The sequence below is a fragment of the Aquarana catesbeiana genome, linkage group LG01 (genome assembly GCF_042186555.1).
Source record: "Aquarana catesbeiana isolate 2022-GZ linkage group LG01, ASM4218655v1, whole genome shotgun sequence".
Lineage (NCBI taxonomy): Eukaryota > Metazoa > Chordata > Amphibia > Anura > Ranidae > Aquarana > Aquarana catesbeiana.
In genome coordinates, this window is record NC_133324.1 from 832,818,013 (window position 1) to 832,844,781 (window position 26,769).

Here is a 26,769-nt window from a genome sequence, read left to right on the forward strand (position 1 = left end):
CACATAGGGGGCCGGGATCCTGACACCCCCTTTTTAAAGGTAGCTTCTAGATTCTGTTTAGTCACCCCCTGCACAAACACCGGGCCAGGGTCAAACATTGGCTTGGTATGGATTGTTGGGGGACCCCATGCTCTTTTCTTTTGTTCATATTTTTCTGTCAGAGGGGAATTTATGAAAAATGCTATTTTACCTCTGATCTTAAAGCGATAGATAATGTTTAGTGAATTGAACCCCTTGTCTTTTATCTGCATTTGTTAGTGTATTATCAGAAAAAAAAAATTTGACTTTTGTCTGTCTCTTCTAGGACTATCCCGCTAGGCCCAGACCAGATCCTTCTGAGAGGAGCCCAGCTGAGGAACACGCAGTGGGTCCATGGAATAGTTGTTTACACAGGCCATGACACAAAACTTATGCAGGTAATCTTTACCCTCATCATTGTCTGTCGCAAACTCATTTGTTGCTTAAAGTACAACTAAAGGCAAAACTTTTTCTTTACAACACCTGTTAGTTTTTATTGCTGTCTGTGCCCCCGTCAGGGAGATTCACCCTCTCCTCTATTTGTTTTGTTTACCATTATCATTGAACGTGAAAGTAAAGAAAAATCACAAATTTTGGCTTGTCCCCAGAAAAGTAACACGGGAAATCTTTCAATGGGATTCCCTTAACTTGCAGGGGTTTCCTCCCACTTCGTGTCTTGGTTATGGGACAGGAAGTGAAGGTAAATTTCCCCAGTGGGACACAGATGGCAAAAAATAAACTGACAAGCTTTATGACCCTTCCTTACTCAAATTTAAAAAAAAAAAGTTTTGCCTAGAGTTCTTCTTTAAAACCTGAATTTAGAAAAGTTAAATGAAAAAACTTCTTACTGATGCAGTCTTTCAATTCCATTAAAACCATTGTGTCAGAGTTAAGCTTCTCATAGACTTGAGATGTAAGTTGCTCAATTTAGCTGTGCCCACCATTCATCAGTCAAAGCAATTTATCAGGACGCCTAGAAAACCTTAACACCAGCCCTCAAATTAAAATGCGAGTGGAAAATGAGGGCTTGCGAGCTGGGCTGCCTGCCTGGGAGAGAGGGGGGGAGAGCACCGCTGGTGGGGTTGATCGGGAACCGTTCTCCCAGGGATCGCCTCAGGGAGGAAGAGGAGAGCCGCGGGATAGCACACTGTTACTGGCGCTTACATTATCATTTTCTCCGCTCTGCTCGACACAGCCCCACCTCCTCCTGACCTGCGCCTGTGATAGATTGAACACCAGTCCAATGCTGGGGTGCGTTCTATCACAGGCACGGGTCAGGAGGAGGAGGGGCTGTGTCAAGCAGAATGGAGACAATTATAATGTAAGCGCCGGTAACAGCGTGCTATCCCGCGGCTCTCCTCTTCCCCCAGCCATGCATTCCTCTGCCCAGGCGAGGCTGCAATGGGTACAGTGTGGTTGCAACGGTGGGCACAGGTGAGGCTGCATTGAGGGGCACAGGAGAGGCTGCACTGAGAGTTGTTGATATTTTATTTTTGTAACTTATTTTTGCATAAAACATTTAAGTGTCATTTCATGAGATAACGTATGAGGGCGTGTTTAGGGGCGGGGCAGGGTTGGGCAGGGCAGATTAGGGATTGAGTGGGGCACTGGTGGCGAGTAACCCTTGAGGCCTGGCTAGTAGTTTAGGACTTGAAATTTTGAGCCCTGCTTAACACTATTGTTTGTCCCTGAGATAATTGGAGATGGCAGGTCATCTCCTACCTCCTTCACCACCGCAGATATAAAGCTTAGTTGTGCAGGGTGCTTGAGAGCGGTGCATACAGATTGAGCATTTAGATCCAATCTCTGTAGAATGTCTGACAATCCATAGTTGATTGTGCCAGTATATTTTTTCATAAATGTAGTCATGTTAGTGGGAATTGTTCATTCAAAGTATTCTCTGCTTTCTTGTTAAAGGGTTCCAATGGGGTAGAGTGCATATACTTTGGAGGGGGGATATTTTATGTGTTGATTTAGATGAGCAATAGTTGGCTGGTTTTATAGGTAAGTTTAAAGAGGAACTTAACTATATTTGAGCACTTCAAACTGAAAAAAACTGTATAATTCATTTGTAATATTCAAAGCAAACCCACCTATCCATCCATGTCTCCATTCTTTAACCACTTCAGCCCCGGAAGGATTTACCCCCTTCCTGACCAGTGCGTTTTTTGCGATTCGGCACTGCGTCGCTTTAACTGACAAGTGCGTGGTCGTGCCACGTGGCTCCCAAACAAAATTGACGTCTTTTTTTCCCCACAAATAGAGCTTTCTTTTGATGGTATTTGATCACCTATGCGATTTTAATTTTTTGCGCTATGAACAAAATAAGAGCGACAATTTTGAAAAAAACGCATTATTTTTTACATTTTGCTATAATAAAATATCCCCCAAAAATATATAAAAAAACATTTTTTCCCTCAGTTTAGGCCAATATGTATTCTTCTACATACTTTTGGTAAAAAAAAAAAATTGCAATAAGCGCAAAAGTTATAGCGTTTACAAAATAGGGGATAGTTTTATGGCATTTTTAATAATAATTTTTTTTTTTTACTAGTAATGGCGGCGATCTGCGATTTTTATTGTGACTGCTTCATTGTGGTGGACATGTCGGACATTTTTGACACATTTTTGGGACCATTGTCATTTATACAGCAATCAGTGCTATAAAAATGCACTGATTACTGTGTAAATGACACTGGCAGTGAAGGGGTTAACCACTAGGGGGCGGGGAGGGGTTAAGTCAGTACTAGGGATGTGTGTGACACGTCACTGATCTCTGCTTCTGATGACAGGGAGCAGAGATCAGTGACACTGTCACTAGGCAGAATGGGGAGATGCTGTTTACATCAGCATCTCCCCGTTCGTCCTCTCCGTGAGACGATCGCGGGTATGCCCGCGGCGATCGAGTCCATGGGACCCGCGACCCGACTCACGGAGCTCACGGCAGGTGCGCGCCACCACCGGCAAATTCAAAGTAACATACAGGTACGTTACTATGCACAGCCGTGCCATTCTGCCGACGTATATCTACAGGAGGTGGTCGGCAAGTGGTTAGAAACACCCCTTAGCATTTCTAACTGCAGCCATCTTGAGTAAGGGCAGATGATTCATGCATTTACCAACTTGGAATCCATCTTCCTTTACTTCAGGCATGCAGGCAGGAGGGTGTGCTTAGGTGAGAAAGCCCCTCCTCCAGTTGAAAGGGAAAAAAAATGCTCCTGAACGCTCCTGAAATGTATGACATAATTTTGGCCTAGGCCAGAAACCAGGAAGAAACTGAAGGAATGTAAAAAAAAAAAGTTTAGAACCAATATTATATTCCTTTCTATCTATTTACCAACGCTAGCAGCATAAGGATTAAAAGTAGGTCATGATAATCAAAAAGTTTAGTTCCGCTTTAAACACAAGCAACACAAAAAGTGCTTTCATCTAAAGCTGGGTGCACACTATAATTTTTTTTTTTTTTTTTTTTTCCCCGTTCAACCCAGTGGACTGAATGAGAAAAATTGGGGAAACAAACGTACAGATCACCATACTAACACATCCAATGTGCGAACATATTAGCTCAGCAGGGAAGATCGCTGTACTGACAGGGGTACTGTGCCCACCACACTCCACAACACACCGATCAGCGCTCAGCCAATGTTTTTTTTCCCAGCATGCTTATTCATTCGCTAGAAACCGGTTGTGAGACCGGCTTCTGTTAAACGAATAGCTGTACACAAGGTCCAAAAGTCGGCCGGTTCCTGAAGAACCGACAGTTTTTGGCCTGTGTGTAACCAACATAAGGCTCCGTTAACAGTTCATGTCCGTTCTGTTCTGATCATTAGTGTTCTCGGAACAGATCCTCTGCTGAATGCACTTTTGTCACACCCATGATGTCTGTTTTTAGTTTTGCCCTTCTGTAGCTTAATGGACCTATGTTGGATAGATAGGGGTGTGTGTATGTATGAGATTGATTTGTCTAATTCCAAATGGAGACAATTATATTCTGATCTAGATCTATAAGCCATCACTGTTTTGTATAGACATAAACTAACTAGCTTGTACAAATTATCATCTCTCACCTTTTGTTTAGAATTCAACAAGACCTCCTCTGAAATTGTCCAACGTGGAAAGAATCACCAACATGCAGATCTTGCTTCTGTTTTGCACTCTCCTCACTATATCTTTAATCTGTTCTATTGGTTCCTCTATCTGGAATTCTAAGCATAACCAGAGGGACTGGTACCTTAACTTGAATTGTAAGAGAAAACATTTGTTTTGTTCATATTTATAATTCCTGTGATTTCTTGTTTTTTCTTCTTTTAATTAAAAAAAAAAATATTGTGCCATTTGTAATAAATCACAGGATACATAAAATAAAAAGAAAAGCAGTTTTTACATCCAAAGGTTATACAAAATGCAGGTAAAGAAAATAAAACCATGGCACAGCATGAAGTACAATGACATGTCTTTAGTGCTTTCTTGTTTAGTATTACGGGTCCCTCACCCTCCCTTAGTTGAATATCTAACCATTCAATAGACAATTAAAAATTGGGTGAACACACAATTATATCCAGCTTCCAAAATCCTCTTGTGTGTGTGTGTGTGGCCCTTGGGGATTGAATTTGGACAACCCTGAATAACCGATTTAAAGGAAATATTGTCTAAATACAGGCGGCATGTGTATTCTTAAATCTTGGTGTGCTTTGTGTGTGTATTCCAGATCTGTGCAGTAATTCCTGATAAAACCTTTGCTTTGTGCAGGAGCATCCTGTAATAAACAGTCATGGCTGCTCGTTCTCTTTATGCAGGGTGAGTGGTCTTGTATCCGCCCCCTTCTGTGGTTTACTCCAGGCAGCCAGTAGTGGGTGGGCCTTTTGGTTCCCTCCTACAGCTCTGCTTTCTAGATAGCCTCTCTCTCTCTCTCTCTCTCTCTCTCTCTCTCTCTCTCTCTCTCTCTCTCTCTCTCTCTCTCTAATTTAGAACAGTATCCCCAACCCCTGTGTGGTATACAAAACTTTAATGTTATCTGGGTCCCTTATCCAGCCTTTCCTTTGTGCCAATAATTACAAAAACTGGCTTAAAGCGGAGTTCCGCTCTTTGTAAACAAAAATAAAAAAAAAGTGTCACCCGTCCAACGGTCCAGGAATGCGGCAGCCCGAAGCAGGTCCTCTCCCTCGCTCTTGGCGGCACCGATGTTTCGTCAGATTAGGCGACCCGTCAGGTTTTGTAACAAAAGTAACGTTCCGTCATGGCCATCTTGGTACACCCTGCTTTAGTCCTAAATAAGCCTACAGTCAGAAGGCGGCAAGTGGACATCTTTTTACACCCACCGGAGTCATGCATTTCACACTTATTCTTAACAGTAAACTGAGCTTATATAGGGAAATGCAGTATTTTGAAATCCGTCTGACTGTTTCGATGTTGAATTTTAAAAACTGTAGCAAGCCTGCTGATCTCACAGGTTTGCTAATCTGACAGAACACCGCTGCTTTTTAAAAATTCAACATCAAAACAGTCAGACGGATTTCAAAATACTGTATTTCACTGTATAAGCTCAGTTTACTGGTGTGAAATGCTCCGTTGGATGTAAAAAGATGTCTGCTTGCCGCCACCTTACTGTATCCTTACTGCGGGGTGTACCAAAATGGCCGTGACGGAACGTCACTTCCGTTACAAAATTTGACGTTGCCTAATCTGATGGAACAGCGGCATTGCAAGTGTGGGCACCCGGCTCTGACAGCTTGCGGCTTCACAGCCAGGTGCGCATTAGCGAGTTACACTGCATGTCCTGAATGGCCGATCAATCTTCTGGGACCTGTGACATGTTCCAGAAGATGGGAGGGGGAGAGGCGGAGTCGCCTAGGTGGCATGAGCGGAAGTCGGAGCTGAGTACCTTCACAACTAGTTAGTCGCCCCCCCCCCCCCCCCAAAAAAAATGACATGGCAAATGTGGCATGTCTCAGGAGGTGAGAAGTCCTTAAAGCAGAAGTTCCACTTTTGGGTGGAATTCCGCTTTAATATATGACCAGCCTAGTCTTCGCTGGGAAATCCTAAAACTGGCCAAAGACATCAGACTTTAGTTAAACATGCAAGCACAATCTGACATTTTCACAATGTCAATTAGCTGGGGCTGTATAAACTAGTATAGGCCACACACATTTTAAGTGGATTTTTCTTAAGCTTCCTAAAAAGGTGAAATACAGTGGCATTGCTATGGGGGTGCAGGAGGGATGGGCCTCACCAGGTGACACCCACCAGAGGGGTGACATCAGGGCCGCCGCCTGCAGCTGAACTCTGTACTATATTGCTTCCACTTACAGAGCTGCTGTGGGGGAGGCTGCCCCATAACACCTCCCCCCCGGCAGGTTAAGCTGTCTCTCGGGGATCTCCAATATCTCCAGGGCAGCCGGAGTTGGTGGGCGGAGCTGGGGGTGTGGCTACTTCCTTCACTCCTCCCACAGACTCCTTCACTCTGGTTGATCCTGCAGCTGAAGAAGGAGAAAAAGGTGAGAACACAGCAGCCCCCAATGTCTTCATCTCGGGGCATGCTGTAAGTTACTGCACAATGTCACTACATAGAGTCCCAGTCTGCCCCTATGCCACCCCAGCCTGCCCCTGTGCCACCCTAACCTGTCCCTTACCACCCCAGCCTGCCCTATACCACCCTATACTATCATTTACAGGGGTTTGGGGGGTGCCCCATGACCGTGCGCTGCCTGCTGGGCAGGATATACAGGAGGGGGGGGGGGGGTGACAGCATGTTTTGCAGCACCAGGTAACACCAACCCTAGGGGCACCACTGGAAATATCTCAGCCAATCAGGAAGGAGAGTCCAAGACAGCTGAGTCTCTTGTACAACATCACTGGATCGAGATGGGCTCAGGTAAGTATTAGGGGGGATGCTGCACACAGAAGGTTTTTTTTTTTATTTTAATGCATAGACTGCATGAAGATAAACTTCTGCCTTTAGAACCACTCTAAGGTTTTACATATTTCAGGTTGTCAGTAAAAAAAAAGTTATTTTGTCTAAATGTATGTACGTTGTGGCAAGTTGGCAACTGCGTAGTCAGACGAAACACCCTATGTTTCCCTGTTCTGTACCCTGTGGGGAAAAAGTACATGTTCCACTTTGTCCCTTTTTGCTAGGTATAAGGTTGGATGGGGCCAAACACCCCACCCCTTCTGTGGCTATCTAGGAAGGAGACATCCACTTGCCTGGGCTCCGAGCACTTTCCAAGGATGGGAGGCCAATAGAGCTTTCTTTTCGTGGCATTTACTTTGCTAGCAGAGCTTTCTTTTACATTTTTGCGCACATGTTAAAATGCACATTTATTTTAGGCCTGAAGATTCATTAATCCCATGCCAACGTACATGGCTGTAACTCACATGTGTGGCATGATCGTTGAGGCGTACTCGCATACATTTATGTATGTGAGGGCAGGGACTTCAATTTTTTTTTTTTACTTTATTTTGTTGCTCGTCACCAAGCATTGGGGAGCATTGCTGTGTTGGCAGCAGTGTTAATGCTCTGCAACCTTCTATTGTATCAATACATTTTTCAGATGTGCACAATGTTTATATGTCTTCCTCTTTCTTTGTGGATTTGAAAGGGTTTTCTTTCCGGTAAGGAGTGGCCAGTTGTGCAGGAGGTTCCTGGAACGGAGAGTCTACTGGACTCAGAGGTTGGATTCCAGGATCCTCCTGGGCTTGAATCAACATTGGGCGTAAACATTTATCTTAAATTATATTGATAATATCTCTGCATTTCCAGGGTATTTCTTTCTCTTGAGTATTACTAATTTGTTGTGAGATGTACAGATTTTATTATGATGGTGGTTTTGTTTTTAAATCAAGTGTGCAATGTTAATTGAATAACGCTGCCTTCCTCTGTGAAGGTTTGAGGGTATATGAATTGGTATTTTGTAGCCATGACTGAAACATTGTTATGAGCTTTATGCCTATTTGTTAAATATGTTTGAGAACTTGATGTGGAGTGCAGACTAAGACAAACATTCACGGACTAAGTTTTTTTAGATTTGTTTTCACCGATTTCTACAAAATAACAGATGGTTGGCAATCAAGCCTGACTGTCACCTGTCTGGCTGTGCACTGTGACAGATCTGTGAACATCACGAGATTGGATTATCAGAATGGCAAATCCACTGGCAGGTGCAAAAGGTGCAAAGATATGTTTTTGAAAATGATTTTCCTGTTTTTTCACAGCAGGCTATGAAATGCTTCTGCACGGTGATCTTGACCCGCAAGGGTCAGTCGATCATTGTCACCCTATGTGTCATGTATTATTAAAAGTAAAAATGAACACTTTCTTTTCTCATGGAATAATTACATCAGATCTGGTTATACACACCTTGCCTTAACCTACCACAACTGAAAACCAAAAAATAGAATTGTCACATGGAACGCAATGATTGGCTGAGCACTGCCTTTACAACAGGAACCATACCAATTGGCTTTTGGGTCATGTACAGTATCAGCCTGGTCACAGGGATATTTAAAGTCATAAGGGGCAAATTTAAAAGGGCTCCCTGTTGAAAAGAGGTAGATATTCTCCCAAAAATGTTCAGATGTTACCATTTGTCAGGGTAGTAGTAGGGGAAGTTAGTCAGTTCATCAGCAGATCTTGTTGTTGGTAATATTTAAACGGTTAGAGATTACACAGTGTTTGGCGTATGATCACATTTGGAAAAGGCAGCATAAGCGTTAAGAGCATTAGTCTGCTGTAGAGATATGCTGTGGGCTGTGTGGCAGATTGTTTTGTATGAAAAGCAAGGCACTTGTCTGGAAGCAATTGTAACATATTACTTTATCTGTGATCACTGAACAGATGGTGGAGCTAACAACTTTGGACTGAATTTTTTAACATTTATCATTCTCTTCAACAATCTCATACCCATCAGTTTGCTGGTAACTTTAGAAGTGGTGAAATTCATACAAGCATACTTCATAAACTGGGTAGGTGTTTAAACCGTAAACTAATAAACTATCGATTTGCATTGTTGTGTTGCATGTATGTGTATTTTTTATTTTTATAGAAAAATACTACATATACACAGTATACATTGTATAACGTTTCATTTTTATTTTTGTGATCAGGATGTAGACATGCACTATGAAGCAACAGACACCTCTGCCATGGCCAGGACATCTAATCTCAATGAGGAACTGGGGCAAGTGAGTTAAAGCAACTGCAAAGTTTTTGTTTTTTTTTTCTTCTTTTTCTTCTTATTATTTATTATACGGGATTTAAATAGCGCCGACAGTTTACACAGCGCTTTACAACATTAGGGCAGACAGTACAATTACAATACAATTCAATACAGGAGGAATCAGAGAGCTTACAATCTAGGAGGGAGGGTCAAGTTATACAAAAGGGTAATAGCTGTGGGGGATGAGCTAATGGAGAAAATAGTGCAGTTGTTAGATGGAGGCAGGATAGGCTTCTCTGAAGAGGAAATTTTTCAGGGATCGCCTAAAAGTGGATAAGTTTGGTGACAGTCTGACAAATTGGGGTAGGGAATTCCAGAAGATGGGCGAGGCTTGGGAGAAGTCCTGGAGGCGGATATGGGGGGAGGTGATGAGGGAACTAGAGAGCAGGAGGTCTTGGGAGGAACGAAGAGGGCGATTAGGTTGGTATTTTGAGACTAGGCTAGTGATGTAGCTGGGGGCAGAGTTGTGGATGGCTTTATAACTTATTGTTAGTATTTTGAATTTAATTCGTTGGGCGAGTGGCAGCCAATGGAGGGATTGGCAGAGAGGGGTAGCAGACACTGAGCGGTTTGTAAGGTGGATGAGTCTGGCAGCAGAATTCGTGAAGGGGGGATAGTCTATTTAAAGGTAAGCCAATGAGGAGGGAGTTGCAGTAGTAAAGGCGAGAGATAACCAGGGAGTGAATCAGGAGCTTTGTGGTTTCATTGGTTAGAAAGGGACGTAGTTTAGAGATGTTGCGGAGGTTGAGGCGGTAAGCTTTGGAGAATGATTGGATGTGGGGCCAAAAGGAGAGTTCAGAGTCCAGGATAACACCTAGCGCGCTGACATGTGGGGATAGGTGGATGGTTGTGCCATTGCTCTTGACAGATAAGTCAGGGGAAGAGGCACGTGGGGGAGGAAATATTATAAGCTCGGTTTTGGTCAGGTTGAGTTTGAGGAAGTGGTGTGACATCCATACAGATATGTCTGTTAGTAAGTTAGTGATGCATGAGGAGACTGATGGGGTGAGTTGAGGGGTGGAGAGATAGATTTGGGTATCGTCAGCGTAGAAATGATATTGAAAGCCATGAGAGGCAATCAGCTGACCCAGGGAAGAGGTGTAGATTGAAAATAAGAAGTCCAAGAACAGAACCTTGGGGGACCCCGACGGAGAAGGGGAGAGCAGTGGAAAAAGTAGAATTGTAAGTGACACTGAAGCAAAAGTTCCAATTTATGCTTTGTCTATACAAGCAAAGATTACAGCAGTTGACTGGGTATGGCAAAATCTGAACAATCTAGATGATCAATACTACCTTAGTTGTATGTTTAAAAGAAGATAAATGCATTTATTAAAGTGATAATAAAGTCTTGTTTTTTTCTGTTTACAAATAACAGACATATCATACTTACCTGCTCTGTGCAGTGGTTTTGCACAGAGCAGCCCAGATCCTCCTCTTCTCGGGTCCCTTGCCGCCACTCCTGGCCCCTCCCTCCCCGCTGAGAGCCCCCAGAGCACGCAGCTTGCTATGGGGGCACCTGAGCCAAGCTGCTGCTCTGTGCAGCCATTCAGCCATGGAGCCATGACTTGGCCCCGCCTCTCTTTCTCTTCATTGTCTCACTGACTTTGACCGCAGCGGGAACCAATGGCACCTGCTGCTGTCTCAGCCAATGAGGACTCTATGGCTCTCGTACAACATCATTGGATTGAAATGGGGCTCAGCTAAGTGTTACGGGGGCTGCTGCATACAGAAGGTTTTTTTTTTTATCCTAATGCATAGAATGTATTAAGAAAAAAGACCACCTACCTTTAGAACCACTTTTTAAACAAGACTTTTCATCCTGCCTGAACAGTGTGCACTTGGATAACAATCGGGAATTACAATTGGGAGTACTCCATACATAGATGACTTGCTAACAAATTTCATCGTTAACTTTTTGTCAATATAAGCAAAACTGGCACATGCATATGGACATCTTTGTTGCATTAACCTCTTGCCACCCATGTAATGCATATGTGCAGCAGCAAAGAAGGCTTTAACTGGTTCCCGACCGGCACACGCCGATGTACGTCGGCAGAATGGCACAGCTGGGAAAATGGTCGTGCCTGTACGTCACTTTAAATTTGCCGCCGTGCCATTGCGTGCTCGCCGCCGGGAGCTCCGTGAGTTGGGTTGCGGGTCCCGCTGACTCTATCGCCACGGGGATACCCGCGATCACCTCACGGAGAGGATGAACGGGGAGATGCTAATGTAAACAAGCATCTCCCCGTTCTGCCTAGTAACAGTGTCACTGATCTCTGCTCCCTGTGATCGAAGCAGAGATCAGTGACGTGTCACAGGTAGCCACACCCCCCCTCCACAGTTAGAAACATTCCCCAGGACATACTTAACCTCTCCCTAGCCCCCTAGTGGTTAACCCCTTCATTGCCAGTGTCATTTACACAGGAATCAGTGCATTTGTATAGCGCTGATTGCTGTATAAATGACAATGATCCCAAAAATGTGTCAAAAATGTCCGATGTGTCCGCCATAATGTCGCAGTCACGATAAAAATCGCCGCCATTACAAGTACAAAAAAAAATTAATAATAAAAATGCCATAAAACTATCCCCTATTTTGTAAACGCTATAACTTTTGCGCAAACCAATCAAATGCTTATTGCGATTTTTTTATTTTTTTTTTTTTTTACCAAAAATATGTAGAAGAATAGGTATTGGCCTAAACTGAGGAAAAAAAATGTTTTTTTTAAATATTTTTTGGGATATTTTTTTAATATCTTTATTTTTTTTCAAAATTGTCGCTATTTTTTTGTTTATAGCACAAAAAATAAAAACTGCAGAGGCGATTAAATACCACCAAAAGAAAGCTCTATTTGTGGGGAAAAAAGGACGTCAACTTTGTTTGGGAGCCACGTGGCACGACCACGCACTTGTCAGTTAAAGCGACGCAGTGCCGAATCGCAAAAAACGCACTGGTCAGGAAGGGGGTAAATCCTTCCGGGGCTGAAGTGGTTAACGCCCACAAATCGCACATATGCATCCACGAGCAGTACAGGTTTCTGTACTAAAAACGTGTGCCCTGCGTGTTCCCAGCACAGTGACCAAGCTGTCAGACAGCTCCGTGTCTCTAACATTGATTGGGCACTGCTAGAACTGGCTCCCAATCAAGCTTGAACTGCGCTAGTATGCCTGAGGGGCAGGGAGTTCTGCCTGATCATGTGGCCACTGTGGTAGGCTTTCACAGTGGTCACATGATCCAGCAGAACTCCCCTGCCCTTTAGGCGTAATAGCAGAGTTAAAGCTTAATTAGGTATGCCAATTGGGAGTTTGGACTTCATTGGCTGCATACTTCTTCCAGATCAGTGATACCTGGTAGTAAAGCAGGGACAAAGTTTTTTCTTTTTTTAATGTTCAGGTTTCTGTGCTGTCTGCTGTTACATTAGCAGTGGGCTCTAATTAGTTTTTATTTTTTAATTTAGGTAAAATACATCTTTTCTGACAAAACTGGAACTTTAACATGCAATGTTATGCAGTTTAAAAAATGCAGTATTGCAGGAAATGCCTACGGGTAAGTAAATAATATATATGGATTCTCTTTCTTTGAATTCTTAAAAAAAAAAAAAAAATCGAAGGATTTGGCTTCTATAATTGTACCACATCCATAATGTATATCACGTGACACAAATATTTTAATATTTGTAGTAAAGATTCATATTTTTATCATTTTTGTGCTAGTCCTTTTCTCGTACCATTAGTCCGATATTCCAGGTTCTTTTTTTTAAATGATTTCTTTGAACTCTGTAATTGTCCCAAATTCTAGCATCCTGTGTTCACCAGCTCAGTGTGTTTCAGAGCTGTATTTTATCAATAATGCCAGATACGAGATGAAGAAAAAATGTTTTGTAATTGCATCATATATTGTATAGTGCAACTATCATCTATGCCTTTCCTAGATCCAGAGAGGGTAGGTTTTCACACAAGGATGGTTAACAAGGTGGTACTGATTCAGTGTATAGCATTGTTTGTTTGTCCAAGCGGTGCTATACTTTTTTCCCTTGTTAGTCCATATATTCTCCCATTATGTAGTTTATTCATGCTGATGATATTGGTGTTCCTTATTACAGTAAATCATTTGACTTTGCTCCCTATGACATTACTGCTGTTTATCGAATAGAAATGGGAATTTAATTAAGCTAATTTCTTAAACACCATGGGGTTGATTTACTAAAACTGAAGAGTGCAAAATATGGAGCAGCTCTGTATAGAAAACAATCAGCTTCCAAGTTTTTTTGTCAAAGCTTAATTGAACAAGCTGACATCAGAAGCTGATTGGCTACCATGCACAGCTGCACCAGATGCACTCTCCAGTTTTTCTAAGTGATGACGCTAGAGAGGTATAGAATATTTAGGCTGGGTTCACACTAGTGCGACACGACAGCCGTCCTACTTTGGATCCGACTTTGCCCTGCGACATGAAGCCGGCATGTGTCCGACTTTCAATGAACGGAGATCCGACTTTGGATCCCCGCCAATGCCCGGCACTGTGTTTGGTATGAATCTTTAGGGGGAACTCCGCGCCAAATTTTAAATAAAAAACCGGCATGGGTTCCCCCTCCAAGGGCATACCAGGCCCTTGGGTCTGGTATGGACCTTGAGGGGAACCCCCTAAGCCGATAAAAACGGCGTGGGGGTCCCCCCCAATCCATACCAGACCCTTATCCGAGCACGCAGCCCGGCCGGACAGGAATGGGGGTGGGGACGAGCGAGCTCCCCCCCCCCCCTCCTGAACCGTACCACCCTATGTGAATGAGTATGGGGTACACGGTACCCCTACCCATTCACCTAGGGAAGTACCATGTACCCCATACTCATTCACATAGGGTGGGGGGCCGGGATCTGGGGGCCCCCTTATTAAAGGGGGCTCCTGGATTCCGATAAGCCCTCCGCCCGCAGACCCCGACAACCAACGGCCAGGGTTGTCGGGAAGAGGCCCTTGTCCTCATCAACATGGGGACAAGGTGCTTTGGGGTGGGGGGCCGCAGCGCGCCCCCTCCCCCAAAGCACCAACCCCCCATGTTGAGGGCATGCGGCCTGGTACGGTTCAGGAGGGGGGGGTGCTCGCTCGTCCCCACCCCCATTCCTGTCCGGCCGGGCTGCGTGCTCGGATAAGGGTCTGGTATGGATTGGGGGGGACCCCCACGCCGTTTTTATCGGCGTAGGGGGTTCCCCTCAAGGTCCATACCAGACCCAAGGGCCTGGTATGCTCTTGGAGGGGGAACCCATGCCGGTTTTTTATTTAAAACTTGGCGCGGAGTTCCCCCTCAAGAACATCTGAGCACAAGTCGCGTGCTGAAGTCGGATCATGCAAGACGGCAATCCGACTTTGATCCGACTTCAATGATAGTCAATAGGCTGAAGTAGGATCAAAGTCGGACCAAAGTAGTACAGGGAGCATTTCTAAAGTCGGAACGACTTGTGTCGGACCAGTTAGGACGGCTCCCATAGGGAAACATTAAATTTCACACGTCATGCGACATGAACTCCCAATGTCGGAGCGTTTGTCGGACCAGTGTGAACCCAGCCTTAATCCTTGTAGTCTAAGCAGGTGAACATGTGTTTTTCAAGTCTTAGTTTTTACAAAATTAGCTATTACTGCAGGGTTTGTCTGTTTTTCATCCATCCGTTGACGGATGAAAAACGGACATCAATGCATGTCTATGTAAAAACGGATGACAACAGGTGATCATCTATTTTCATCCGCTTCTGTCAACATCCGTTTTTTTGAATGGATGAAAGCCCTATTTTTCATCTGCCAAAAAAACGGATTGGATGAAAACCGGATGTAAATTGACAAATGGTCAGTTTTTCATCTGTTTTTGCATTGGTTGTTAGGGGCAACCAGTCACTGGGGGGGGGGGGGTGGTGTGTGGCAGAGAAAGGAAGGAGAGGTGAACAAATGTACATATAGTGAGAGAGCAGTCTGTACAGACAGGCTCCCTCACTTGCGACATTGAATGTCATTGTCAGCTATTAAATGTAATTGCTGGCTTTTTTTTTTCTTTCTTCTGGAGCTGACTTTTTTTTTTTTTTTTTCTTTTTCTTCTATACTTAATAGAGCCAGGAAGGAGCTGTCATTCATTCCCACCACTAAATTAAACCCCGCCCCTTTGTTTAATTTAGTGGCAGGACGGAATGACTGCTCCTTTCCGGCGCTATGAAGTATAGAAGAAAAAGAGCCGACAATTAAGCTGACAATGACCGCTTCGGCAAGTGAGGGAGCCTGTCTGTACAGATTGCCCCCTCACTGTGTATACTGCTCTTCTCCTGTCCTTCCCCATTCCTTACACACACACTGCCCTCCCCCCAAGGAGGACCCATCACATATCTGCTATCACATAGGGGGCTATTGTTTCCCTATGGCTCCTTTCACACTTGGGTGGTTTGCAGGCGCTATTGCGCTAAAAATAGCGCCTGCAAACCGACCCGAAACAGCCGCTGCTGTGTCTCCAGTGTGAAAGCCCCGAGGGCTTTCACACTGGAGCAGTGCGCTAGCAGGATGGGAAAAAAAGTCCTGCTAGCAGCATCTTCGGAGCGGTGTATAACACCGCTCCTTCACGCTCCTGCCCATTGAAATCTTTGGGACAGCGCGGCTATACCTCCGGCAAAGCGCCTCTGCAGAGGCGTTTTGCGGTGGTTTTTAACCCTTTCTCGGAAGGCATGTGTGAAAGGGGCCTAAAACAGATATGTGACTGAGCTCTTTTACATGTTTATCTAAAACACTGAAATAACTTTCTTGCTTACACAACTGCTCAAACCTGCAGGTTACCCTGTCTACTACTCATTATAAAAAAAATGGACAGTGTAGCTCCATTGCATTTTGGGGGCAGACTTTTTTTTTTATCCTGTTTCAGACCTGATCTTGTATTTTTAAAAATATATTGAAATTATATCCTTAGGTAGGGGGTACTTATGAGCATCAAAATCACCTTGAATGTGTGTTATGAGCAAGCATAGTTTTAAAGCTGGCCATAGGTGTGTTTTTTTTTTTTTCGGGGGGGGTGTGGGGGTGTGGAGAGATCCCTCCATCCACACAGGCAAGGTGAATATAAGAAACAAACCACCCCCATCCCACCCCCTGCAGGGACATTGTATTCTGGCAGCAAGACTCTACAGCCGCTGATCGACAGAACTTTTTCAGCCTGTACAATCGATGACTGTCTGGCTTTAAATGATCAACTTTAATCGCATAGGGACAACCACACATGGATCGAAGTTTGGCTAGTCCCTGCTGAACTGTGCAAATTTTGATCGGTCTATGGCAAGCTTACTATGCAGAATATATTTAGGCAACACTTCTTTGTTCGATAAGACCAATAGGTCTGCAGTTATTGTGCCGTCCACTTTGTTTTAGAATTTTGTGCATTTTTTTTTCCTTTACATGCAGTCACTGTGCAGACCCTGAAGACAATAGATATTGTGAAGATAGCTGGTAAGATTAGCTTCCCCTGTGCATGCTTTCTGGATTGCATGCGGTTCATGATGAACCTAGTTTGTAATATGTACTTTTATGGTAAACCTAAAGCTGGCTGGACAGACTCATGTTAAAAAACTATGCACACGCATTGCAATTAAGTTTTTTTCTGGTTTAATTGTACTAGTACTTAATATCACATAAGTCAAACACAAGGCTCGTGGGCCGAATCTGGCTTGACAGGCCATGCAGTTCTCGTACCTAGGGTTTTTTTCAGCCCTTGCCCTCCACTCCTCGCTCACCGCTGTCACAGAAGCCTTCTGTGTTTACAAGAACAGCTTTGCTCTTGGCAGCTCGCGGCTCTCACAGTTCCCTGCACACTCATGACGAGGCACAGAGGGGAAAGATGCCGACCAATGATCTCCTTGCAGGGCGAAATGGAGCCACATACATTGCTAGACTAGTACACTGGAGGGGCCGGACATGGCGTAGATACTGTGGCTTTGGATTCTGTAGCGAGCTATGCCCGCAAGTGGGAGCAAATACCTGGATTATACAGGTATCTGCTCCCCCCTGAAAGGTGCCAAATGTGACACCGGAGGGGGTGAGGAATCCAAAAAGCGGGAGTTCCATTTTTGGATGGAACTCCACTTTTAAGCAGAGGCTATTATTTAATATGGTAAAGATTAGATACATTTATATAGTCTTACAGACGCAACCGGCCCTTTGAGGGCAACCATAATGCTGATGTGGCCCGTGATGAAATGGTTTTTGAAACACCTGCTTTATATGGTGTTCCTGCAAATGGACTGAAAAAAATTCTGCAAGATCATCATTCTAAAGGATCTTAAAAATGACTCCCGCACATACACCCAAACTAACCTCGTATACTGTAAATACAAAACATTGTTACACTTTAGTGTATGAAAAAGGCACATACAATCATTTTGCTTTTACATGGATTTAGATTTTGTACAATTTGACCTAAAGCCATAAGACTGTACTGTCAGTTTGTGACTTGTGCGGGTGCCTTAACACATCCATGGCTTCATTGCTTAAATTAGAGTAAATGGAGAAGTGCACATAAAATTCATTATTTCTTTATTTATTTTAGAACATGCAATCTTCTGTACTTGACCAGATGATCACATGTTATCTTATAGACCTAATGTATTTATACTTCTCCAAGTAACTCTTTTATACTGTGTTGTGTATTCACACATAGAACATCTTCTTACCTGCTTTCTATAGTTGAAGGTTTTTTTTTTTCTTCTTCCCAACCTTGCCATTCTCTAACAAAACTATTTTCTACAGAAATAAATTGCTTATATACAGGTCTTGATAGCAGTACAGGTATTAGGACAGGCTACAGTTGTATTATGAAGGATGTTTTTCTGGATTCCAGCTGTTTCTCCTCTTCTCTATTCATCAGTGAATTGCTCCTCTCTCAGATCATGGGAACAGAAATAGATAAGTGTAGTAAGTAAATAAATCATTTTCACTTTTTCCCAGTCTGCAGTTTTTACGGGCCAGCACCATGCACTTCTTTCTTTGTTCATCTGCCTCCACTAAGTAGACAGACATTGATAGTAATATCTCTCAAAACCTGTCCAACAAGAGGAGGAAGGGGATTGGGCTCTAGCAATGATGCAGCAAGGACTTTAACTACTGGAGTTTGGGGCTTGTTATCATTGTATCATGTGCTAAAACAAAATACAAACATAGCACACTCTGCCATACAATAAAATACACTATATTGTCAAAAGTATTGGCACACCTGCCTTTACACACACATGATCTTTAATGGCATCCCAGTCTTAGTCCGTCAGGTTCAGTATTGAGTTGGCCCACCCTTTGAAGCTATAACAGCTTCAACTCTTCTGGGAAGGCTGTCCACAAGGTTTATGGGAATGTTAAACAATTTTTCTAGAAGTGCATTTGTGAGGTCAGGCACTGATGTTTGGCGAGAAGGCCTGGCTCGCAGTCTCTGCTTGAATTCATCCCAAAGGTGTTCTATCGGGTTAAGATCAGGACTCTGCAGGCCAGTCAAGTTCCTCCATCCCAAACTCGCTCATCTATGTCTTTATGGACCTTGCTTTGTGCACTGGTGCGCAGTCATGTTGGAACAGGAAGGGGCCACCCCCCAAACTGTTCCCACAAAGTTGGGAGCATGAAATTGTCCAAAATGTCTTGGTATGCTGACGCCTTAAAAGTTCCCTTCACTGGAACTAAGGGGCCAAGTCCAACCCCTGAAAAAACAACCCCACACCATAATCCCCCTCCACCAAATGATTTGGACCAGTGCAGAAAGCAAGGTACATAAAGGCAAAGATGAGCAAGTTGGATGTGAAGGAATGTGACAGGCCTGCCCTCAACTCGATAGAACACCTTTGGGATGAATTAGAGTGAAGACTGCGAGCCAGGCCTTTTCATCCACATCAGTGCCTGACCTCACAAATGTGCTTCTGGAAGAAAGGTCAAACATTCCCATAAAAACACTCCTAAACCTTGTGGGCAGCCTTCCCAGAAGAGTTAAAGCTGTTATAGCTGTAAAGAGTGGGCCAACTCAATACTGAACCCTACGGATTAAACATAGAGAACATGCAACTAGTGCATTAGGAGTTTAAGGAAGAAAAACGTATAAAGGTACAGAAGTATATAAAAGGCAACTGTGTGCCACCTTATTTCGATACAAAACGGTGGTTATTGCCAACAGACAACAGTCATTAAAAGTTTTTTTTTTTTCGCATAAAGTACACCAACAGAACTCATAATACATGAATATACATATATATCAAACCCAAGGCTAATAATCAAGGCACTGCCAGCGTCAAACTGAGGTCAGTCCATAGAGATTTGTAGCATGCATCCCGACCTGTTTTCGGAAATTTATATTGGTACATATTTTCCTTCATCAGGGTAGATTTACTTGGGGTGACTTTATCTTTATCTGAAACATAAATATGACACATAATAATATATGTGCAGTGACATGTGAAAAGCAATAATGTCATATAAATAATTTGTACAATGTTTTAGGTAAAAAGGTACTTGCATATGGATTTCATAGAAATAACATGGAAGGAACATAAAAGCAATGGATTAAGACTGGGATGCCATTAAAGTTCATGTGTGTGTAAAGGCAGGCGTCACAATACTTTTGAGGATGCTCCACAGATGCTCAATAGGGTTTAGGTCTGGAGACATGCTTGGCCATTCTATCACCTTTACCCTCGGCTTCTTTAGTAAGGCAGTGGTCCTCTAGGAGGTGTGTTTGGGGTCGTTATCATGTTGGAATCCTGCCTTGCGTCCCAGTTTACGAAGGGAGGGGATCATGCTCTTCTTCAGTATGTCACAGTACATGTTGGCATTCATGGTTCCCTCAATGAACTGTAGCTCCCCAGTGCCGGCAGCACTCATGCAGCCCCAGACCATAACACTCCCACCACCATGCTTGACTGTAGACACACTTGTCTTTGTACTCCTCACCTGGTTGCCGCCACACACGCTTGACACATCTGAACCAAATAAGTTTATCTTGGTCTCATCAGACCACAGGACAGGTTCCATGTCCTTAGTCTGCTTGTCTTCAGCAAACTGATTGTGGGCTTTCTTGTGCATCATCTTTAGAAGAGGCTTCCTTCTGCGACAACAGCCATGCAGACCAATGTCATGCAGTGTGTGGCGTATGGTCTGAGCACTGACAGGCTGACCCCCCACCCCTTCAACCTCTGCAGCAATGCTGGCAGCACTCATACGTCTATTTCTCAAAGACAATCTCTGGATATGACGCTGAGCACGTGCCCTCAACTTCTTTGGTCGACTATGGCGAGGCTTTTTCTGGGTAGAACCTGTCCTGTTGAACCGCTGTAAGGTCTTGGCCACCGTGCTGTAACTCAGTTTCGGGGTCTTGGCAATCCTCTTATAGCCTAGGCCATCTTTATGTAGAACAACAATTCTTTTTTTTTTTTTAGATCCTCAGAGTTATTTGCCAAGAGGTGCCATGTTGAACTTCCAGCGACCAGTATGAGAGAGTGACAGTGATGACACCAAATTTAACACACCTGCTGCCCATTCACACCTGAGACCTTGTAACACTAACTAGTCACATGACATCAGGGAGGGAAAATGGCTAATTAGGCCCAATTTGGACATTTTCACTTAGGGGTGTACTCACTTTTGTTGCCAGCTGTTTAGACATTAATGGCTGTGTGTTGAGGGGACAGCAAATTTACACTGTTATACAAGCTGTACACTCACTACTTTACATTGTAGCAAAGTGTCATTGCTTCAGTGCTGTCACATGAAAAGATATAATAAAATATTTACAAAAATGTAAGGGGTTTACTCACTTTTGTGAGATACTGTATATAATTTTTTTTTTTTTTTTTTAAAGCCAAAAAATGAAAACTGGGAACACGCGCATAGCTCAACATATATGGTGTCAGTCATGCATCCACAAGTCCTCAAACTCTGATAGGTTTTGTCAAATGGACTTTGTCAGGGTCATGGGAAAAACAAGCTGAGAGGTTTTGAACTATCGTCTTACCTTTTTTTTTTTTTTGCCTAAATGGCCAATCATCATTGGCTTTTTTTGAACTGAGTGTAGCCCTATTTCAGAACTTCCCTCCCGTATAATACATTCTAAATAAGTAATCCCTAACCTCTTCATTATTCAGTGCAAACGTGATGTAAAGCAGGGCTTGTGGGGGACGTGTCCTTTTAGTGATGCTGTAATACAGACTGTTAACCTAGAAACAGGCCACACCTTGTACTGTTGAAGGTGGTGCTTTGGGAAATAACGTTTATTGGCAAACACAAAAATAATTAGCATCAGACAGATTAATATTTGAAAGGTGATTTTGCAAAGGTGTGAGAGCAGCACAAGTAGCCCATGTTTACACAATCCTATATAATCAGTGGTGGAGAGCATTGCATGGTGCATTGTACATGTCTTAATCAGTTTGCATGTTTCATATAAAAAAAGCAAATTTATTTTGTTTCCTAGGCATGAGACACCAGAAAATGATCAAGGTTTTATTGATCCAACTCTACTGGAAAATCTAGAAAATAATCATGTAAGTTTATTTTTTTTATTATTATTATTTTCTGTAAGTTGACACTCTTCTTATGGCATACAGTTCCTTGTGGCTTCTGGATACTTGATTTGGGAGGGAGAAAAAAATGAAAGGAACATGCATAGCACAGGTCTACAATAAATGCCACATTTATTGTCTATATAAAAACTCCTGCCAAAAACCCAGGGTGCTCATAACATCCTGTAGTGAGCCATCAATGCTGTGTTAGAGAACCCCCCTCCCGCTTATTGTCATAACACCACCTTGTTCTCCTGGTTTACACTATCAGCATTTCATCCCCTGTAATGAGAATTATAGTACTGAGAATCCCTATTTTTATACCTCTTGAAAATGTCCATGTTTTGTTATGTTATAACCAAAAACGTAAATGTATTTTATATGGACTTTATGTGATAGACCAACACAAAGTGGCAGCAAAATATTTACAAATATCTGAAAAGTATCCTTGCCCAGTCTTGCCACAGACTTTCAATTGGATTTAGGTCTGGACTTTGACTGGGCCATTCTAACACATAAATATGCTTTGACCTAAACTGTTCCATTGTAGCTCTGGCTGTATCATCGTCCTGCTGGAAGGTGAACCTCCGACCCAGTCCTAAGTCTTATGCTGACTCTTAACAGGTTTTCTTCTAAGATTTCCCTGTATTTGGCTCCATCCATCTTCCCATCAACTCTAACCAGCTTCCCTGTCCCTGCTGAAGAAAAACATCCCCACAACATGATGCTTCCACCACCATGTTTCACGGAGGGGATGGTGTGTTCTGGGTGATGTACAGTGTTAGTTTTCCACCACACATAACGTTTTGCTTTTAAGCCAAAAAGTTCCATTTTGGTCTCATCTGACCAGAGCACCTTCTAGCACATGTTTGCTGTGTCCCCCAAATAGCTTCTCGCAGTCTGCAAACGGGACTTCTTATGGCTTTCTTTCAACAATGGCTTTCTTCTTGCCACTCTTCCATAAAGGCCAGATTTGTGGAGTGCACGACTAATAGTTGTCCTGTTTATAGATTCTCCCACCTGAGCTGTGGATCTCTGCAGCACCTCCGGTGTTACCATGGGCCTCTTGGCTGCTTCTCTGAATAATGCTCTCCTTGCCCGGCCTGTCAGTTTAGGTAGACGGCCATGTCTTGGTAGGTTTGCAGTTGTGCCATACTCTTTCCATTTTTGGGTGATGGATTGAACGGTGCTCCGTGAGATGTTCAAAGCTTGGGATATTTGTTTTATAACCTAACCCTGCTTTAAACTTCTCCACGACTTTATTTACTTGCTTGTCATAAAGGAAAGGTGTTCCCAATGATGCTGGAGTCTACTGCTGCTTCACACTTGCAGAAAGTCAAAAGTATTAAAGTGTCAGTACTATTTATAGGCAAGCCATGCTATGTTTTGCTCATGGAATCGACAGATAAAGGCCCAACGAATAAGGCCTCCCCCCACCTCCTTTAACTGTCACCCACTTGGCATGTCATTTCCTGGGGACTACACGACCCGGTGTTACTTCATTTTAAGCTACGCTGTCAAACTGGCTAATGCTAGTTTTGTAGTATACCATTGGCCAAATATTGTGGCCACTTCACTGCCAACTGCATTCTCATAATTAAAAAAAAAAAAAAAAAAGTCAGTACCAATAAGTTCCAACAGCCATTGACTCAAATCTGTTTGGAAATGTTGAATTTTATTAGTCATACACAAAGCAAAAAGAGAGCACAAGTTACATAACACATATTTAGGAAGCATACCCACCTACAACACGTGAAAAGTCATATGATATACAATATATTGCAGCAGTTTAGTGCAGAGAAACTAGATTATAGTGTTCAGCTTCAGGAGCATTTTTTCCAACAAAACCCTCTATGAATGCAGCATCCCAACCACATTACAATTCACTCTTTAGCTTTTAAAAAGTGCTAATTTTTCATTCCATGCCTCTAGTCTGTACGCATCCTGTATGCAAAATCTCCCCCTAGGCGACCCCCTGGACAATACAAGTGTGCTTCCAATGCCAAAAGATTGAGCATGCCAGCTCATTCAAATGCCATGCATGCACTGTGCATGATCTGCTTCTTTCCGAGTTCAACCACTGTGGCTACAAAGGTAGAGATCACACACTGCACATACAAGCTGGCATGCTCGATCCTTCAGTTGGGAGCATGCTTGAAATGGCAGGATGGAAGTTGTTGCCGACAGACTACGTATGGAATGACACAGGAGCACTTTTTTTTCTTAAATATGAGTTAATTTTAATGTGCTTGGGATGTTGTGGTGGGGGGCGGTGGAAAATATCTCTAATGGGGAACTAATCCCTTAAAGTAAGTTAAACCCCTTTTTAAGTTTAAATCCATTTAAACACATATTGAATGCATCAAAACAAAGGGAGTACAGAGTGTTAAAGTTTTTCATTGGAAAGAAGCCACAGCCTGTACCCTAACAAAATGCTACAGAGAAGGATCCTTTCTCTGTTTGTGGAAGCAATGGTCTCTCTGCAGAGATCTGACACACCCCCAGCTAAGTCAGGGCTAGTGCTCTCCAATCAGTAAAGCTCATGCCTGCTAATTGGAAAGCTTTAGCTGTGACTCAGTAAGATGATGGGGGGATTTGGTGGCAGGTCACTGCTTCTACACAGAGACAAGCTTTTCTGTAGCATGCTGACCAGGTGACTGGCTTTTTTTACTTAAAGGGGTTGTAAACCCTTGCCATTTTTTAATGCAGCAGCGGCTGTGGCCAGCTCCGGCCAGTGTCTCATGTGCTGATTGGATAGATTGATAGCAGCGCAGCCATTGGCTCACGCTGCTGTCAATTAAATCCAATCACACGGGCGCCAGGGGGCGGACCCGAGTCATACATTCCAGAGCTATGGACGCCGAATGATTGATTCGGGAGCGTGCCCGCAAGGTAACACCCCCCCCCGGAGAAGGAGCCACGAGAGCCGCCGGGGACCCCAGAAGTCGAGGTTCAGGGACACTCTGTGCAAAACGAGCTGCACAGTGATGGTAAGTATGATATGTCTGTTATTTAAAAAAAAAAAAAAAACCCTTACATTCACTTTTAAGCTGTAGCTGGTTGGTTGTTTTCATTTAGTTAAAAAAAAAATTTTTGTACCTAGTCCCTTCCTTTATTGGGCTTTTCAATTGATAGTTCAGTGTCTTCATTTTGTCTGCGGTATACAGGTATGAAGTAAGACCACAATAAAAACTGTTCTTGAGTGAATTAAATTGGGCACAAGGGGATGTGGCATGTGTTGTGGAGAGAGCACTGTAATTGTAATAAAGCAGGCCGCAGGGCCAGCACTGGTACATCTGGGAATGCTCACAAATGGCTAAGGAATACAGCGTATAATTAGAAGAATTGTTTCTTTAATACATTGACAGGTGATGATATTGTTAAAGCTGTAACTTCAGAGACAGTTTAAAGTTGTATATGTATTTTTTCAAAATCAATAACAGTAGTGCTTATGTAGCTTACCAGAAAAGATAAACCTCATTATAATGTTAAAATAATAATCAGTGGAAGAACCTGCATTTTATACACACACTGTAAATCTCTCTATTTTTAGGAGGTTGGGATCATTAAAGTGATTGTAATGCCGTGTACACACGGGCGGACTTTTCGACGGACCAGGTCCGGTGGACTTTCCGACGGACTTTCGAATGAACGGACTTGCCTACACAAGATCAACCAAAGTCCGACAGATTCGTACGTGATGACGTACGACCGGACTAAAATGAGGAAGTTCATAGACAGTAGCCAATAGCTGCCCTAGCGTCGGGTTTTTGTCTGCCGGACTAGCATACAGACGAGCTGATTTTTCGACCGGACTCGAGTCCATCGGAAAGATTAGAAACATGTTTCATTTCTAGGTCCGTCGGACTTTTGGGAAAAAAAGTCCGCTGGAGCCCACACATGGTCGAATTGTCCGACAGAGTCTGGTTCACCGGACCTACTCCGTCGAAAAGTCCGCTCGTATGTACGCGGCGTAAAGGTTAAGTTTTTTTTTTTTAAATAACCTGTCATGCTTGTCTGCTCTGTGGAAGGGTTTTGCACAGAGTGGCCCCGATCCTCCTCCTTCTGGCGTGCCCCGGCGGTGCTCCTGGCTCCTCCTCTTCATCGGGTGCCACCACAGATGGGCACTTTACCTGGGGGGCACCCGTGCGGGCCCGCTCATGAGTCCCACTGCTGCGTCCATTGACACAAACAGGACTCGTTCCCACCCCCCAGCTCCCGTGTCACTGGATTTGATTGACAGTAGCGGGAGCCAATGGCTCCCGCTGCTATCAATCTATCCAATGACTACCCAAGACAGCGGCTGAAGTCGCTGGGATCTTGCACATCGCTGGAAGATCAGGTTCAGGTAAGAAAAAAGGGGGCTCTGGGGGCAGCGGCAGCACAGAAGGTTTTTCACCTTAATACATAGAATGCATTAAGGTGAAAAACCATGAGACTTTACAACCCCATTAATTTACAACTTCTGCATAGAGTATGTAGTGCTATTGATTGAAGTAAAGATAGTTATTAAAGTATAACTTAAGGCAAAACTTTTTTTTTTTTTTTTTACTTTTGGGTAGAGGGGAGATGGATTAGAACTTTTGCTATGTTGTCTGTGTCCCTGTTAGCGAGTATCATCCTATTTATTTGTCCTGTTTACCATTAAATATGAAAGTAAAAGAAAATCTCAAATGTTGGGTTGTCCCCAGAAAAGTGATAGAGGGTAAATCTTCCAATGGGGACACTAGTTCTAGGGATCCCCAAGAGATTCCCTTCATTTGCAGGGATTTCTGCTCACTTCCTTTTTTGGCTATGGGACATGAAGTGAAGGTAAATCTCCTCAATGAGACACAGATGACAAAAATAAACCTTACAGGGTTTATAACCCTCCCTTACTCTATCCAAAATGAAAAAATGCCTTTAGTTCTACTTTAAGGAACAGTTCTACCCAAAGCAGTGGCAACTTCCTTCGCACAAAGAGTATTAGGCTAAGCATGTGAAATAAAATC

The 26,769-nt window shown here is 43.4% G+C and overlaps 1 protein-coding gene across 7 annotated transcripts in view; it reads left to right on the top strand.

Annotated features, from left to right (window-relative positions):
* Window positions 1–26,769, top strand: part of ATP8A1 (ATPase phospholipid transporting 8A1) — a 339,326-nt gene that overhangs the window by 178,289 nt on the left and 134,268 nt on the right. For 6 of the 7 annotated variants that reach the window (XM_073608500.1, XM_073608505.1, XM_073608501.1 and 3 more), the window contains exons 11-17: window positions 305–416; window positions 4,097–4,262; window positions 8,852–8,979; window positions 9,121–9,198; window positions 12,691–12,779; window positions 16,656–16,700; window positions 21,691–21,760. In XM_073608500.1, coding sequence (XP_073464601.1) covers window positions 305–416; window positions 4,097–4,262; window positions 8,852–8,979; window positions 9,121–9,198; window positions 12,691–12,779; window positions 16,656–16,700; window positions 21,691–21,760 — 688 coding nt within the window. The remainder of the gene's footprint in view (window positions 1–304; window positions 417–4,096; window positions 4,263–8,851; window positions 8,980–9,120; window positions 9,199–12,690; window positions 12,780–16,655; window positions 16,701–21,690; window positions 21,761–26,769) is intronic. The other variant, XM_073608506.1, reaches the window with a different exon arrangement.